At 41.5% G+C, this 19,026-nt stretch overlaps 1 protein-coding gene across 5 annotated transcripts in view; it reads left to right on the top strand.

Annotated features, from left to right (window-relative positions):
* The window catches only part of ANO3 (anoctamin 3), a 1,051,220-nt gene extending 1,032,974 nt beyond the window's left edge, over window positions 1-18,246 (top strand). For 4 of the 5 annotated variants that reach the window (XM_063944334.1, XM_063944333.1, XM_063944335.1 and 1 more), the window contains 2 exons: window positions 5,860-5,965; window positions 17,543-18,246. In XM_063944334.1, coding sequence (XP_063800404.1) covers window positions 5,860-5,965; window positions 17,543-17,725 — 289 coding nt within the window. In that variant the 3' untranslated portion in view covers window positions 17,726-18,246. The remainder of the gene's footprint in view (window positions 1-5,859; window positions 5,966-17,542) is intronic. The other variant, XM_063944337.1, reaches the window with a different exon arrangement.
* The last annotated feature ends 780 nt before the right edge of the window (window positions 18,247-19,026 follow it).

The raw sequence follows: 19,026 nt of genomic DNA, 5'->3' as shown, positions 1-19,026 counted from the left end.
AGACCGCCAGGTTGTAGCCCGACTAAAATTTTTCAGTCACATCTGGACAATATCATGCCAGGATCCCTGGGTCATAGATCTTATTTCCCGGGGCTACAGACTGGAGTTTCAGGAGCTTCCACCTCACAGATTCTTCAAATCCGGCTTACCAGGAAGCAAGTATAACCTTACAGGATGCCATTCAAAAACTGGTACAGACGCAGGTCATTGTTCCAGTTCCACCTCATCTGCAAAACAGGGAATATTATTCCAACCTGTTTGTAGTACCGAAACCGGACGGTTTGGTAAGGCCGATTTTGAACCTCAAGTCATTGAACCCGTACTTACGAGTGTCCAAATTCAAGATGGAGTCTCTGAGAGTGGTGATCTCAGGTCTGGAGAAGATATCTAGTGTCTCTAGATATCAAGGATGCGTACCTTCACATTCTAATCTGGCTACCTCATCAGGCTGATCTACAGTTTGCACTGCAGGACTGCCACTACCAGTTCCAGGCCCTGTCATTTGGTCTCTCCATGGCACTGGGAGTGTTCACCACAGTGATGGCAGAGATGATGTTTCTACTTCACAAACAGGGAGTGAACATAATTCAGTACCTGGATGATCTTTTGATAAAGGCACCATCCAGGGAGCGGTTGATGGACAGTATTCACCTCTTAACCACACTACTCCTGGATCACGGGTGGATTCTTAACTTACCAAAATCTGACCTGGAACCGATGCAGTAACTTTCCTTCATCTCAGAGAGTGTTCCTTCCTGTGTAGAAGACTTTGGAAATCCAGTCGATGGTTGGGGCTGTCCTGAAGCCAACCCAGATCTCGGTGCATCTGTGCATTCACCTTCTGGGGAAAAGGGTGGCCTCTTACGAGGCGGTTCAGTACGGAAGGTTTCCTGCAAGGCCTTTCCAGCTAGATCTATTGGACAAATGGTCTGGATCACATCTTCACATGCACCAGAGGATCCCTCTGTCGTCAAGAGCCAGGATCTTCATTCTGTGGTGGCTAAAGACTTCTCACCTCGTAGAGGCTTGGAGGTTCGGGATTCAGAATTGGATTCTACTAATCATGGACACAAGCCTCAGGGGTTGGGGAGCAATCACCCAGGAGGAAAATGGTCGTCAGGAAGTCGTCCTTCCAATAAACATCCTAAAGCAACGCCCTTCTGCAGGCCTCGTCTCTACTTTCGGAATCAGGCCATTCAAGTGAAGTCGGACAATGTGACGGCAGTAACGTACATAAACCAATAGGCAGAGCAGCAATGTCAGAGGTGTCAAAAAGTCTCCTCTGGGCGGAAAAACACGCCGTGGCATTATCAGCATTCTTCATTCCGGGAGTTGACAACTGGGAAGCAGACTTCCTCAGCAGACACGAACTGCACCCAGGGGAGTGGAGCCTTCACCCGGTAGTGTTCAGGTGCTTGACATGTCGGTGGGGTTATCCACAAGTCGGCATGATGGCCTCTTGTATCAACGAGAAGCTCAGGTGGTATTGTTCCAGGTCGAGAGACACACAAGCAGTGGCGGTAGACGTGCTGACAACTCCGTGGGTCTACCAGCTGGTATACTTGTTTCCTCCACTTCCTCTGATCCCAAGAATTCTAAAAAGAATAAGAAGGGAAAAGGTTCAAGCAATACTCATTGCTCCGGACTGGCCAAGAAGGGCCTGGTACATGGACCTTCTGGAGATGCTCCTCGAAGATCCGTGGCCCCTGCCTCTTCGTGAGGATCTTCTGCAACAGGGCCCGTTTGTCTAGCAAGACTTACTGCGGCTACGTTTAACAGCATGGAGGTTGAACGGCTGATCCTTGCCAGGAGAGGGATTCCTGACAAGGTCATCCCGACTATGGCCCCCATTCCGAGTTGTTCGCTCGCTAGCTGCTTTTAGCAGCATTGCACACGCTAAGCCGCCGCCTACTGGGAGTGAATCTTAGCTTTGCAGAATTGCGAACGAAAGCTCATCACAGAAAATCGCTGTTCGTTCTCTATGATCTAATGAAAATTGGGTGTCCTGCTTCAAAGCAGTCTATTGCATGCTGGATCAAGCTCACGATCCAGCATGCTTATTCCATGGCAGGATTGCCGGTGCCAAAATCTGTACAGGCCAGCTCTACTAGGTCCGTGGATTCGTATTGGGCGGCTGTCCGGGGTGTCTCGGCTTTACAGCTCTGCCGAGCAGTTACTTGGTCAGGTTCGAACACGTTTGCAAAGTTCTACAAGTTCGATACTTCAGCCTCTGAGGACCTTCAGTTTGGTCAATCAGTCTGCAGGAACCTCAGCACTCTCCCACCCGATTTGGGAGCTTTGGTACTTCCCCCATGATACTAAATGGATTCCCAGTATCCTCTAGGATGTAAGAGAAAATAGGATTTTAATTACGAACCGGTTAATCCTTTTCTTGTAGTCCATATAGGATACTGGGCGCCCGCCCAGTGCTTCGTTTTTCCTGCACTGTTACTTGGTTAACTATTCTGGTTTGTTCAGCCGTCGCTGTTCATGTTTCAAGTTTGGTTAGTATGGCTTTCCTATTGTTCTGTGTGTGCTGGTTCGTAATCTCACCACTTTTATTATCAATCCTTCTCTCAAAGTATGTCTGTCCCTTTGGGCACAGTTTCCTAGACTGATCTGGTAGGAGCGGCACAGAGGGAGGAGCCAGCGCACACTATCAAATTCTTAAAGTGCCCAAGGCTCCTAGTGGCATTAAATGGATTTCCAGTATCCTCTACGGACTACGAGAAAAGGATTTACTGGTAGGTAATTAAAATCCTATTTTTTCTACTTTTATGTATTTGGGCTGATAGTGTAGGGGTTGTACATACCCAGGGCTGCTATCAGAAATTGTGGGGCCCGGGACTGACAAAATAGACAGGGCCCCCCCTAAAGAAAAAAAAAAGGATTCTGCAACACTGCTCCACCCCTATGTGATGTCACACCTCGTGACTTTACATATAGGTGGAGCTCTGCGGATCTGCAGGAACGATTCAAAGAAAGCTGATACACAAGGAAGGCTTCTTTTAAGAAGTCTTAGCTGCGCATCAGCCCACAGGTGTTGTGCAGCCTGGCACATCTCTCCAGATATCAGCAGTAGGAGCCAGGATAGGACCCCCCTCTCTGTAAGGGCCCGGGACTCCAGTCCCCGCAGTCCCCCCCTGATGGCTGCCCTGTACATACCTTTATTCATATTCTGCCTTAGGCTCACATGTCTTTTAATCTGGTCTTGAACACATATTGATTTACTAATCCACACGGGATGCTGTCAATTTACCTACAATCAAAATCTCGATGGTCAAAATACCGACAACCATTGACCGACGGTCAAAATACCGACAAGGTCAAAATACTGACATTTAAAATACAGACAAGGTCAAAATACCGACATTTAAAATTTCGACAGGTCAAAAAGTCGACATGGGTTTTTCATGATTTTTTCATTGAAACCGACTTGTTCATACTTTACCATCCAGCGGTCCTGGAGGGGAAATATAATAGTGTGCCGAGCGCAGCGGTACACTTTTATGGTGTCCATGTTGACCTATGTCGACATATACACCAAAAACAATGAAAAACATGTGTCGACTTTTTGATCTGTCAAAATTTTAAATGTCGGTATTTTGTCCTTGTCGGTATTTTAAATGTAGGTATTTTGACCATTGGTCAATTGTTGGCGGTAATTTGACCTTCTGGATTTTGATTGTAGTTATTTCATACTAAACCCATCCACACGTTTATAAATACAAATTGGTGCAAATGTAGAGCAATTGGAGGATGCCGTCATAAAAGGAAAACAAATGGCATTTGCACTGGGCTCCTGCAATTTTACACATTTGTTAATTGCCCTTGAGGCTTATGTATTTATCCTTTACGCATTTTATAGCTATGTGATTACATTTTGTACTGCACATCTGAATGGCTGAACACTTACTCTACTGATTATGTGTTTTATAAAAGTGCTAAAGAATTTGTTCAACCCTATTAGAGGCATATGTATATATTGGCCCTCATTCCGAGTCGTTCGCTCGGTATTTTTCATCGCATCGCAGTGAAAATCCGCTTAGTACGCATGCGCAATATTCGCACTGCGACTGCGCCAAGTAATTTTACAATGAAGATAGTATTTTTACTCACGGCTTTTTCATCGCTCCGGCGATCGTAGTGTGATTGACAGGAAATGGGTGTTACTGGGCGGAAACACGGCGTTTTAGGGGCGTGTGGATGAAAACGCTACCGTTTCCGGAAAAAACGCAGGAGTGGCTGGAGAAACGGGGGAGTTTCTGGGCGAACGCTGGGTGTGTTTGTGACGTCAAACCAGGAACGACAAGCACTGAACTGATCGCAGATGCCGAGTAATTGTGGAGCTACTCTGAAACTGCTAAGTAGTTTGTTATCGCAATATTGCGAATACATCGTTCGCAATTTTAAGAAGCTAAGATTCACTCCCAGTAGGCGGCGGCTTAGCGTGTGTAACTCTGCTAAAATCGCCTTGCGACCGATCAACTCGGAATGAGGGCCCTTGTGTGGACAATAAGAGATGTGCAACTATCAACCTAGTATAAACACAGTGTCAGACTGGGGCATGAAGGGCCTACCAGGGAATGCAGCACTAAGGGTCTATGTTTAAAGTACGTGGCCAGTCAACAGAGAGAGTGTTGTCAACCACCACAGAGGGACCGCCTACTTTAATTGGCAGGAAGGTTAATCTTGGTGTTGTTTCCATAGAATCAAACCGATCACCCAAGTTCATCTATAGTCATGCTCCTCCTAGCTACTAACCCTCTAGTAGACTAACAATGTTTGAGTGCACAGTGTGTAACCTGACAACTAGGGCAGGTGCACTGGCATATTTAGAATAGGGGCAGTGTGTGGGGGGGGGGGCACATGGGCCCCCAGGGTCCAGGGTGGCCCTCACCTCACACCCTGTACCCATTATCTTTAATACTTACCCTCCAGAGTACTGTGGCGCAGCAGCATCAGTGCAGAAATCACTGGTAAAATGGCTTGGTGGCCATTTTCTGGTGTTTCGGAAAATCACTGGGAAAATGGCCACCGTGCCATTTTCCTGCAGAACTGCACATGCGGTCTAGACTCTGTGGCAGCACTAGGGTCCCCTAGTGACCCTAGTGCCCAGAGCTACAGTGCGGCAGAGAGGAGGGGACCCAGATGGACCTTGCACACGGGCCGCCTCCTCTCTAGATACTCCCCTAGGCAGGTAGTTGGACTCTCAGGCTTTGGGGCTCGCTGGGTATTTTCCCTGCACACTTGTGGGCCAGTCTGACCTATACAGTCAGATGTATCTGAAGCAAAGATACAAAATCAACATCAACTCGAAATCTTGCACGCAGTTTATGTAAGTGCAAAATATGCATCATGTAGTTAAGGTTTTTCAGTATTTGTGTAATTGAATATCAGATGCATCTCTAAGCAGTGTCCTTAACTTGCTTCTGCATACACCCTCTATACTGCATTTTCTTGTAAAGGATTGTGTTATGTATTCCTGAGCGGAAGGAGCTGCAAGTGCAAGTTATGTTTAACTTTGCATATGGGTGCAAGATCTGAGCATGAACACTGTGTCAATTCTGAATGTAGATGTATAAATACATTGCGGAAATGCACATGAGATTCAAACTTGAAATTTACCATTTTGTGACTTAAACTTAACCATTGAATGTGCATCAAATGATGGCAACAGTGACAAAGTGATATTTTACAAGACGTTTTATTCAGTGTATTCTGGTGTTTTATTTATAGGTCACTTTAATTTGGTGATATAATTTTCTGATGTAAAGTTAGATTGTTACAAACCCCCCGCTATAGATTGTTTCAACCCCTCACCACCACCTTAATAACTGTCATCTAATATGTCCCCAGATACCGGGATTATCGGGCACCGCCTTGGAGCACAACTCCCTATGAGTTCACCCTGCAGTTTTGGCATGTTCTGGCCGCCAGGCTAGCATTCATTATAGTTTTTGAGGTACAGTATGCTTTCTATTCTTGACTGAAATGAGTTATGAGTTCGTGCTCCAGCAAATCTTGTTAAACATAACGTTAAACTCCTGCGGCTATTTGGATACCGGCCTATGTCTGGAAAAGAAAGATTCCCATAGGTTTACGTCTAGAATGTAGGATTTTCCTGTTTGGGAAACTTTATCTTAAGGGTGTCTTTATAAAAATTGTATTTACTGTAAACCAAAGGCAACAAAATTATAGTAAATTACTCAAAAAAGTGCACATACAGTAATACAGTGTATTTCCACCCACAGGCAGAGTAGAACACATCTTGAAATGTTTATGCCTTTGGATCCACAGGAGTGCCTTATTTCTGGCACCGTCATCCTGCATTGCTACTTGAAACATTGCAGGGCAGTAGATTCGCCTCCTAACAGGCTATATGTACATACACTCCCGCTATGGATACACTTAAATGGGAGCCTGCGGTTGTGTGCCCATTCATTTTAATGGGAGCCGACTGTGATGCATGCGCATTGCGATCTGGCTACAACACACTGCTAAACGCAGCAAAGCTGTAGCGGGACACATCTGTATTCCATAGCTCCATATAGAGGGCAAACAACAAGACAGTACATGGGATAACAGTACGGTAATAAAACAACACCACAACTCACAACACAGCTATTGATGTGTAATGGGGTACAAAGGGTATATTCAGCACAAGCTGAAACCTGTGTCCATTTGCATAGGCATAACTAACAGGTTCATAGCCACTGAAAGGTAAACAACAGATGGTTGACAGGCAGTAGGTCAACAGGGTAAAAAGTTGACAGTTAAAAGGCTGACATGGATTTAGGTCAACATGATCAACAGGTCAAGACACAAATGATTGACAAAAAAGGTTGAGACATGATTTTTATGTTTAGGATAAGTCAACTTGGGGGAGGGTTAGGGTTAGGCTACCAAAGGGAACAGTTAGGGTTAGGCACTTTGGATGGAGGGTGAGGCTGCAGAAGAGGACGGTTAGGGTTAGGCACTTTTGATGGAGGGTTAGGCTGCAGAAGAGGACTGTTAGGGTTAGGCACTTTGGATGGAGGGTTAGGCTGCAGAAGAGGACTGTTAGAGTTAGGCACTTTGGATGGAGGGTTAGGCTGCAGAAGAGGACTGTTAGGGTTAGGCACTTTGGATGGAGGGTTAGGCTGCAGAAGAGGACTGTTAGGGTTAGGCACTTTGGATGGAGGGTTAGGCTGCAGAAGAGGACTGTTAGGGTTAGACACTTTGGATGGAGGGTTAGGCTGCAGAAGAGGACTGTTAGGGTTAGGCACTATGGAGAAGATTATTGTTAGATTTAAAATAACAAAAAGGTGTCTACTTTTTTGGTTTTGACTATTTGCATGTTGACCTTTTGACCCTGTTGACTAAAGTTCATGTCGACCATTTAACTTTCCGTCTCGACCCTGTCGACATATTGCCTGTTGACCTTTTATTGTCGACCTATTGACTGCCTGTATATCTTTTAATCAGCACCTGGGGCAAAGAGCCCAAGGAGGAAGTGCACAGAGTAGCTGAAGACAGGAGGGAAGAGGGCCCTGATCATTAGAGCTTACAAACTAAAAGGAAAAGGGCAGACAAATGCATGACAAAAGGAGTGGACCAGAGTAAGGAAGTAGAGAACAAGAAGCAAGAGTGGGAGAGATGGAGGATGAAATAAAAGTAAGCTACATGGTGACAAGGTTAAGCGGTGGACTGGCATGCTTTTATTAACAGTTGAGTTTTTAATGGCCATTTGAAATGATGCAGGCTAGGGGATCCTGATAGAAAACAGAAAATATACAGGCAGCGCTACTGATGAAGTGACTGGAATGGAACAATATTAAATGATATAACAATTTATTATAATAAAACCAATTAAACTACTAAAATTAGCAATTACTCTCCTTACAATTGTATAAAATAAATTACATACACCACATTCAGTTGATATTTCTGTATAGAATGGGATCACTCGGTGTCTGTTCCTGTATAATATGCCCAGACAAGTCCACTAATTCCATAGAGGTTTGGTTAGATTAGCACAGTTCGGTTGGTTGAATATTTACCGGTCACCGCTTTAGAGGTGGAAAGGCTTCCATACACGAGAGTCCATGTTAGACTTAGAATGTCCTCATTTGTATTGGTGAGTGCTGGGGATATCCTCTTGTTGCTGCACGGCAAGCTGGTAGTGGATCTGGGACTGGTTCAGACACACACTGGTGATCGCCAAAGCTGATATGGTGTAAAACAGGGGGTTCTGACGCGTTTCGCTGCTCCCCAATAAGTTTAGCAGCTTTATCAAAGGATACCATGCAATGAATGAGTGGGGTTTATATACCCTTTCCAATGAGGAGAATTACTAACACTTGTGCAAATAGTCAATCCAATCACTTCATATAGAGTTCAAAACACATGTATAATACATAGGAGGCAGACCTATTGTATAGACTTGGTGTACACATAGTTCTAAGTTCTATTATTATAGTCCAATGTATATATAAATCTTGATTTATTTTACTCCAACTAAATATAGACCGTTTTTTAACCAATAAGTAACAATGTTTATTATCTGTTGCTGTGGTAACTGGAGATTATGTATCTCTATTGGTTACTAGATTTGATGGACTTGAGTTACAGCCAATCAAGGCCGGATCAATTGATTGGTGAATACCGGTCACATGACCGCAAGTGTTGATGGCATATTCTGGTACTAGGAATTATACACCTCTATTGGTCAGTGAGGTTGATAGACTTAAGGCATAGCCTATCATAATCGTACCTATGAATTAATCAATGGCGGTCAGGTGACCGCACATAGCAATGACACATTATTATATTCATTATTTGGTGCTACTCTTGTCCCGCCCCGAGCCGCGTGACGCGCGCCGGTCATGTGGCCGGGTCACATGACGCGGCCCCAGCACGCAGCTAGGCGCAAGGACTCAGTTGGCATGACAACAGGATCCCCATGAGACACATAGGGAAGCAGGCGGGGGAGAGAAAGATCTCTGATAAGCTCAACGTTGTTCCGCACATGATTAGAAAGGGTGATGAGGAATAGGAAGTCGATTGCGGTCACATGACCGCTGACGTAACTCAGCGTCAGTTTCTATTTCGTTCTCGGTCATATGACCAGCGCCGACCACGTGACCAAGTCACGTGTTCCGGTGCTAATCAATGACCAGGAAATGGACCCTTTCTGGAGGGGAAAAGGGACAAGTTCCCATTCAAGAGGGGGAAAGCTAAATACTTTACATTCTTAAGATAACAATTCCACATATCATGTGTTTACATAAAGACAAGAAGAAAGAGGGATCATGTATATAATCATAGGTATAAGAACCCGATACATAAAGAAAACAACAATATAAGAATTCTGTCGCATAACCAGATAATCATAAATTATTATGTAGAGGGAGTTTATAATAATACGTTCAATTCTACTGCCTCGTTCAATCCTTCAGGATAAATAGAACCCACTTTATGCATCCAATTAACTTCTTGTTTACAGAGTTTCTTAAACCGATCTCCACCTCTGCTCGTGGTTGATATATGTTCCACTCCTATTAGCTTAAGACTTCTTGGATCCCCATTATGATAATCAAAAAAGTGCTTAGATACACTATGGGGTAAATTTACTAAGGTGGGAGATTTTTAGAACTGGTGATGTTGCCCATGGCAACCAATCAGATTCTATTTAGCTAGCTGCTTTCAGCAGATAATAGAGATAATCTGATTGGTTGCTATGGGCAACATCACCAGTTCTAAAAATCTCCCACCTTAGTAAATATACACCTATGTGTCAGGTTTTGATTCAAAATATTCCTTCGATGTTCTAAAAATCTAGTCCGCAGTTTCCTAGTCGTACGACCCACATACTTCTGATTGCAGCCGCAGACTAGTATATAAATGACATATAAACTGTTACAGTTAATAAAGTTTTTTATATCCCAGACGTTCTGATGGCTAGACTTCATTTTTGTTTCCTGCACATAATTACATGTGATGCATTTATTTCCCCCACATTTGTAGAATCCCTTTGGTTTAGATGGAAGCCATGAAAGGTTATCTTCCCGTTGTATTATTCTTTCTTCATTTTTAAGGAAACTCGGAGCTAGTATATTTTTTAAAGATAGATTCTTTTTAAAGATAAAGAGAGGTTCTGGTGGTAAGTCTTTTATTAATAGATGATCCTGTTTGAGAATATTATAGTTCTTTTTAATAATTTGGTTAAGTGCAGGACACTGATTATTATATGTGGATATAAACGCTACTTTATTATTTACCTGCTTAGGAGTTTTTATTTTAGGAACTAAGAGATCTCCCCTCTCTAAAGAAAGTATTCTTTATAAGCTGACTGAAGAATGGTAGTTTGATAGCCCCTCTGTACAAAAGAGTCCAGCATAGATACAGCTTGTTTTTCAAAATCTTTTTTCTCTGTACAGTTTCTTCGAAGTCGAATTAATTGCGCTTTCGGGATGTTTTGTTTCCATGGTGGGTAGTGGGCACTTTTAAAATGCAGATATGCATTAGTGCCCACTTCTTTTGTATAGTTAGTAGTAATGATAGTATTATTTTGCACTGTTAGGGTCAAATCCAAAAAGTGAATCAAAGAAGGGTGAAACGTGTAAGTGAACTGTAAATGATAATTATTGTGATTAAGGTGGTCAATGAAAGGGAGTGCTGATGAAAGATCCCCATCCCAAATGATAAATAAATAGTCAATGTAGCGCCCATAGAGGACCAGGTTCGCACCGAAGTCGCCCCCCCAGATGAGGGTGTCCTCGACCTCCCCCATGTAGAGGTTGGCGTAACTCGGCGCGAACCTGGTCCCCATAGCTGTCCCCATGACTTGTAGATAATGGGTGTCCAAAAATATAAAGTGGTTATGGCGAAGAATGAAGGCTATTGAATCCAATAGAAAAGAACGATGATCTTTTGTTAGATCAATATCATGGCATAAGCGATTTGAAATGCTTTGAATGCCGAGATCATGTGGTATATTAGAATATAAACTCTGAACATCAGGGGTCAGAAAATTATATGAATCTTTCCATTCTAGTCCATTAATAAGTTTGAGGAAGTGCATGGTGTCTTTAACATGTGATCTAAGCATGGGTATTCGTGGCTGTAAATAAGAATCAACATAAAAAGAAAGGTTAGAAGTGAGGGAACCTATACCAGAAATTATGGGACGACCAAGAGGTGAAGTGAGGGATTTGTGTATTTTCAGGAGGTGATAATATATAGGAACTACAGGATGTTCTGAATAAAGAAAATTAGATTCCTCTTTGGAGATGACTCCCTTAATTTGTGCTGCATCCAAAAGTTCTAATAATTCAATTTAAAATTTCTGAGTAGGATCATCTGCAAGTTTCTTATAATAAGTGCAGTTATCCAATTGCAGTCTAGCTTCCAGAATATAATCAGCTCTATCCTGTATGATTAAGCCCCCCCCCCCTTATCTGCCTCTTTGATCACTAGGGATGTATTACTCGTGAGGTACTTAAGAGCTTTCTTCTCTCGTCTGGTCAGATTTGTACGTCTTATTTTATTAGTTGAAATGTTAGCACACATATTTTTGAAGTCGCTAAGGGTTGTTTTATAAAAACTTTCGATGTTAGAACCTTTTGATTTGATGGGAAAAAATCAGACTTCGTTTTAAACTGGCCTCTTGAGATATCAAACACCTTTTCGGGGTTTTGAATAAAATTCTAATTATTTTCCTCCCATAATTCATTAAGGGTTTCTATTGCAGGGAGGTCATTTACATCCAGCAATATGGGTGATGCTTCGTCCTTATTCTTAGTAAGATTTTGTTTAGCAAAAAAACGTTTGCGACATAAAGTCCTAACGAATCTGTTTAGTTCTACAAACAAAGAGAAAATATTTGGTGTAGATGATGGGGCAAATTTTAGGGGTGGTCTTCTGTATGCCGGCGGTCGGGCTCCCGGCGCTCAGTATACCGGCACCGGGAGCCCGACAGCCGGCATACCGACACTTATTTTCCCTCGTGGGGGTCCACGACCCCCATAGAGGGAGAATAAAATAGTGTGGTGTGCGTAGCGCGCCACCGTTGCCGTAGCTTGGCGAGCGTAGCGAACCCGTAAGGGGCTCATTTGCAATCGCCACACTGTCGGTAAGCCGGCGGTCGGGCTCCCGGCGCCGGTATGCTGGTCGCCGGGAGCCCGACCGCCGGCCAGCCGTAGTGAACCCAATTTTAGACCTCGACTTAATAAGGAAATTTCTGCTTCACTTAATTGTTTGGATGAGAGGTTAAAAATATTGTTAAGGACATTTTTGTTTTCTGCTCCTCTACTTCTCCTTAATCTCTGTCTCTTTCCTGCTCTCCTCCCTCTGAACTTCTGCTTCTTCTTCTTCTTTTGGGTGTGAAATGGGTTCTGTCACTGTTTGGAATCAACTCCTTGGATGGCTTTTTTGGACGTTGGTATAAAAAACTTTGGTCATCAGTTGGAGCTTTATCTATATTGGGGCCTCTCTCTTTAGGCCTTGCTCCCATATGGCTAGGATTATCCTGTTCAGACCACCAGTCTTTTCTTACCTCTTTTTTCCTAATAGAATAAGAAGATCTATCTCTAGGTTCTCTTAGTGGAGATTGTTTAACATAGGATCTATGGCTGTTCCGACCCCCTTCAGAGTGACCATATCTCCTATTCCTGGAGAAATCCCGCCCCTTAGTAGGGTATTGATACCTTTGGTCTCTTTGGTTGGATGTATTATATTCTCTCCTCTTTATTCTATCTTTGTCCCTATAGGATGTAACCTGTCCTTCCTTATAATCCTCCAAATCTCGTTTGAATTTTTTACACTCTGTTTCAAGTAATGTATGTTCAAATTTATCGACTTTTTCCATAACAATATGATCTCTTTCTTTAAATTCCCTTGTATGACTATGGGGTTCTAAGCCCTTCTTCAGTGATTCTATCTCTGTCTCTATAGATGTTGCTTTTTCCTTTCTGTATCTGATGACCACTTCCATTAGGGAGAGTGAACACCGATCTAATGTGTCCTCCCATTCCTTCTGGAAGGGCTCATCATTTTGGAACACCGAAGGTTTAAAGAGTCTCAGACCCCTTGGAATTATCTTTCTATCAAGATATTTCTGCATATTCACACTATCTAAACAGTGTTTCATTTCTGATTTTAGCAGTGCTTCTAATTTGAAAAATTCCTCTCTTAATTCACAGCTAGGTTTCTCTATGATTTCCCCTTGTGTAGATTCCCATTGGGATATATAGGTCTGCCTCCTTTTTGATCTATTGTCAAAGTTGGTGAAGCAACTCATAATAGCAGCCTGAGTGACTATGTGAAAATGGTGAAGAGCTCCTTGGTAAGAAGAACAGGCGCTTCTTATGAGATTGCTGCACCAAGCAGCTACCACATAAGCAGGAGAGTCACTCCCGTGAAGACACAGAAAACAGAAAATATACAGGCAGCGCTACTGATGAAGTGATTGGAATGGAACAATATTAAATCATATAACAATTTATTATAGTAAAACCAATAAAACTACAAAAATTAGCAATTACTCTCCTCACAATTGTATAAAATAAATTACATACACCACATTCAGTTGATATTTCTGTATAGAATGGGATCACTCGGTGTCTGTTCCTGTATAATATGCCCAGACAAGTCCACTAATTCCATAGAGGTTTGGTTAGATTAGCACAGTTCGGTTGGTTGAATATTTACCGGTCACCGCTTTAGAGGTGGAAAGGCTTCCATACACGAGAGTCCATGTTAGACTTAGAATGTCCTCATTTGTATTGGTGAGTGCTGGGGATATCCTCTTGTTGCTGTACGGCAAGCTGGTAGTGAATCTGGGACTGGTTCAGACACACACTGGTGATCGCCAAAGCTGAGATGGTGTAAAACAGGGGGTTCTGACGCGTTTTGCTGCTCCCCAATAAGTTTAGCAGCTTTATCAAAGGATACCATGCAATGAATGAGTGGGGTTTATATACCCTTTCCAATGAGGAGAATTACTAACACTTGTGCAAATAGTCAATCCAATCACTTCATATAGATTTCAAAACACATGTATAATACATAGGAGGCAGACCTATTGTATAGCTTGGTGTACACATAGTTCTAAGTTCTATTATTATAGTCCAATGTATATATAAATCTTGATTTATTTTACTCCAACTAAATATAGACCGTTTTTTAACCAATAAGTAACAATGTTTATTATCTGTTGCTGTGGTAACTGGAGATTATGTATCTCTATTGGTTACTAGATTTGATGGACTTGAGCTACAGCCAATCAAGGCCGGATCAATTGATTGGTGAATACCGGTCACATGACCGCAAGTGTTGATGGCATATTCTGGCACTAGGAATTATACACCTCTATTGGTCAGTGAGGTTGATAGACTTAAGGCATAGCCTATCATAATCGTACCTATTAATTAATCAATGGCGGTCACGTGATCCTGATAGAATGAGGGAGAATGTTCCTGTGGTAGGGGGCAGTATGGGTGAAATCTTGGATTCGGAAGTGAGATGTGCTTATTAGAGGGGTCCTCCATTCTGCATCTCCAGTCATAAGGCTTGATTTCGTGCACAATATTTAAGGGATTGTCATGTACATGCTTAGACATGTAGATACACTATAGTGTTAAAGTACATTTTTACTATTCTGGTCTCTATGGTTGAAGGCTTGCAATTAAATTGCTCAAGCGTAGATGTATCAAGCTTTAAAGTTGAGAAAGGATAAAGTAGAGTAATTGCCCATAGCAACAAATCAACTTCTATTGTTTAATAGACTGTGCTAGATGAATGACAGAATTACTTGCTTTGAGCACCTTCTCCACTCTCTCTCTCTTTCCTAAGGCTTCATACCTCCTCCGCTTAATCTCCATATGTTGTGATGTGTGTTCACGGAGTTCTGATAATGTCCTATCCACAAGAACAGTGGGATACAGTAGTGCTGTCCAAAGTGGCAATCATTTCCCTTACTGGTTTCTTACCACATAAAGTTCTATCCTATGAATATGGACACAATAACATACTTATACATTGTTTTATAATTGCAGCAATTCTCTTTGTGTACTCTGGAATAATGGGGGTAATTCCAAGTTGATTGCAGCAGTAATTTAGTTAGCAATTGGGCAAAACCATGTGCACTGCAGAGGAGGCAGATATAACATGTGCAGAAAGAGTTAGATTTGGGTGGGTTATTTTGTTTCTGTGCAGGGTAAATACTGGCTGCTTTATTTTTACACTGCAAATTAGATTGCAGATTGAACACACCCCACCCAAATCTAACTCTCTCTGCACATGTTAAATCTGCCTCCCCTGCAGTGCACATGGTTTTGCCCAATTGCTAACAAAATTCCTGCTGTGATCAACTTGGAATTACCCCCAATGTCAGCTTTACTGTATACAGGTTGAGTATCCCTTATCCAAAATGCTTGGGACCAGAGGTATTTTGGATATCGGATTTATCCGTATTTTGGAATAATTGCAAACCATAATGAGATATCATGGTGATGGGACCTAAATCTAAGCACAGAATGCTTTTATGTTACATATACACCTGATACACACAGCCTGAAGGTAATTTTAGTCATTATTTTTTATAACTTTGTACATTAAACAAAGTGTGTGTACATTCACACAATTCATTTATGTTTCATATACACCTTATACACACAGCTTGAAGGCCATTTAATACAATATTTGTAATAACTTTGTGTATTAAACAATGTTTGTGTACATTGAGCCATCAAAAAACAAAGATTTCACTATCTCACTCTCACTCAAAAAAGTCCGTATTTCGGAATATTCCGTATTTCGGAATATTTGGATATGGGATACTCAACCTGTATTAATATAGCTAATAATTGGATGGACAGACTATTTAGTTCATACCTTTATCACCTTGAGTTTATGATTAGCCAGGGAATAATTGGAAATACTGTATATTACTCATTGCCTCCGCTTTAGTAGTATATAGTGGATGGGGTGATAATATATTTATTTGTTTTACACATAAACGATTCATGTATGCGCAGTGCAGCAAAGTGCATTTACAGTACCACACTACATAAACGTATGGTATGTCTGTCTATATATCTAATTTACTTTAGATATATAGGCATTACCTTGATGAATGTGGCGCCACTCAAGACAAGCCATGCCATCAGCTACACGTGGGCAGTAGCGTCATAGTAACATAGTAACATAGTATTCGAGGTTGAAAAGAGGCAAAATGCCCATCGCGTTCATCCTGTATTTTGTATTAAGTTGAGATGATTTTAATGTACCTGCTGAAAAATGATTTATGACTAGTTAACAACTACAAATCACGTTACACCCGGATTAACAACTTCAATATTTTAAGTGTTGTAACCTTGGATATCATTTTCAATCAGAAATTCATCCAGTCCCCTTTCAAATGCATTTACAGTGTCCACCATTACCACCTTCCCTGGCAAGGAATTCCAACTCTTTATTGCCCTAACAGTGAAGAACCCTTTCCTCCGTTGCGTGCGGAATTTTCTCTCCTCCAGCCTCAGCGAGCGCCCGCGTGTCCTAAACAGAGTTCTTTTAATAAATAATTCCTCTGATAACTCTTTGTAGTGCCCCTTTACATATTTGAAGACATTAATAATGTTTCCTCTTAGACGCCTCTTTTCCAGTGTATTCATGTTCAACCTAGTAAGCCTTTCCTTGTAATCCAGTCCCTCTAGCCCTTTAATCAATTTAGTAGCTCACCTTTGAACCCTTTTGAGTTCACCGATATCTTTTTTTGTACAGTGGTGCCCAAAACTGAACACAATATTCCAGGTGCGGACGTACCAATGATTTGTACAGCAGCAGAATTACATCCTCGTCAGTTGTCTAATACTAAAAACTACAGGAACAACATACTGTAGCAAACCTCAAGTTTTCTGTTTGTAATACACCGATTAATTTATATATTGTATTTAAGTTAGTCTTTGATCGTATTTATTATACATTGTGAAAGTATGTATGCGTAATTTAATGCAATAGTAAAATTTGTTGTTCCCAAAGGTGTATCTGTTATGTGAATGGTACATGGTGATATAATTACTACAGTAATTATCCAACTACTAATGCTATTAGGATTTTTTTTTTTACAATAGTTTTGCCTTATCATTGATGCGTTAACCCTTTGAAAACTATCCATGACTGTAATAGACAGTGAAATGTACAGTAAGCCAGTGAATCTACAGTACAGATGGGTCCACGGTTATCTTGGCTAGTTTGCTGTGCCTAAGCACAACATGGTTTATTAACATAAACCCTTCATCTATTGTTCTCAGCTGCAATACAATATGGAGAACAATACAGCAGGGGAATAAATCATTACAGCAGGGGATTAAGTGTGACTGCCCAATCTCAGTTAATCCTTTTGAAGGTCAAGATAAACATGGACCCATCTGTATATGTGCAGTGATGATGTGTAGAACTCTACAGCTCATGGACTTTAAAAATTCTGGATTTCCCAAACACATCTCCCAATGCATGTTGCGTTCCTTATTAAAAACATTATTTTCATTTTCTCACTTAGCACCTTGTGTTTGGAATCAAGTCCTTCATTGCTTACCTCATCCCTGATATGCCAAAAGACCTGTGTGATCGAATGAGGCGAGAAAAATACCTGGTCCAGGAGATGATGTACGAAGCGGAACTGGAACATTTACAGCGGGAAAGGAAAAAGAACGGAAAACACTATAACCATGAATGGCCTTAAGTGACACCAAAGGGAAAGTCATTGCACTTGAAAAAATTTCCCCTTGAGCTAAAAAGGGGGAAAGGGTCAAAAACATCAGTCTCTTTTTTATATTCACCCTTGTAAATAATATTATATGCATACATGTATACAATGCAAAACTGAACATATGCATATAGATTATATATATCCTGTATAATAACAGTCTAATGCTGCTCCTCACCTCTGTGGGGGGAATTCAAGTGTTTTGCACGTCTGCGGCCACTAGATTGCAAACAACGGAGCAATTCAAGTGTTGCTCCATTCCGGCGCGCACAGCCGCCGGCGCTGAAAATACTGTTATGTTGTTCAGTCATTGTGTTGTATACACAGTAGTGTGCAAAAGTTTTAGGCAGATGTGGAAAAAATGCTGCAAAGTAAGAATGCTTTCAAAAATAGAAGCGTTATAAGTTTATTTTTGTCAAAATGCAAAGTTAATAAACTGAAGAGAAATCAAAATCAAATCAATATTTGATGTGACCACCCTTTACTTTCATAACAGCATCAATTCTTCTAGGTACACTTGCATACAGTTTTTGAAGGAATTTGGCAGGGAGGTTGTTTCAAACATCTTGCAGAACTAACTACAGATCCTCTGTTGAGATCAGGTCTCTGTTGGAGCCATATCATCACTTCCATGACGTGTTCTTCTTTACCCAGAAGTTCTTAATGGTACAGGCAGTTACTTATCCATCATGTAGTAATATTGGGGAGACATCTGATTGGCTCCAAATTTATTCTGCAGCAAGACAATGACCCCAAACATATAGCCAGTGTCATTAAGAACTACCTTCATCATAAAGAAGAACAAGGAGTCCTGGAAGTGATGGAAAGTGGAAATGATATGGCCCCCACAGAGCCATGACTTCAACATCATTGTGTCTGTCTGGAATTACATGAAGAGACTGACGGATTTGAGCAAGTCTACATCCACAGAGGATCTGTTGTTTGATCTCCAAGATATTTGGAACAACTTCCCTTCCGAGTTCTTTTAAAAACTGTGTGCAAGTGTACCTAGAAGAATTGATACTGTTTTGAAGGCCAAGGGGTGGACACACCAAATGTTGATTTGATTTTGATTTCCATTCATTCACTTTGCATTTAGTTTAATGATAAAAATAAACCATTAACACATTTTTGAATGCATTCATATTTAGCAGCATTTTTTTCAAATCTGCCTAAAATTATTGCAAACGGTATATACATATGTATATGGTGTTATGCTAATGTTCTAATGCAGTGACTATATTTCATTGTTATGCAAACTGGAGTGTTTCACCTTG

Source organism: Pseudophryne corroboree, chromosome 11, assembly GCF_028390025.1.
Source record: "Pseudophryne corroboree isolate aPseCor3 chromosome 11, aPseCor3.hap2, whole genome shotgun sequence".
NCBI classification, from domain to species: Eukaryota; Metazoa; Chordata; class Amphibia; order Anura; family Myobatrachidae; genus Pseudophryne; species Pseudophryne corroboree.
Note: the sequence above shows the minus strand (reverse complement) of the source record. Positions and strands in the feature narration are given on the sequence as shown.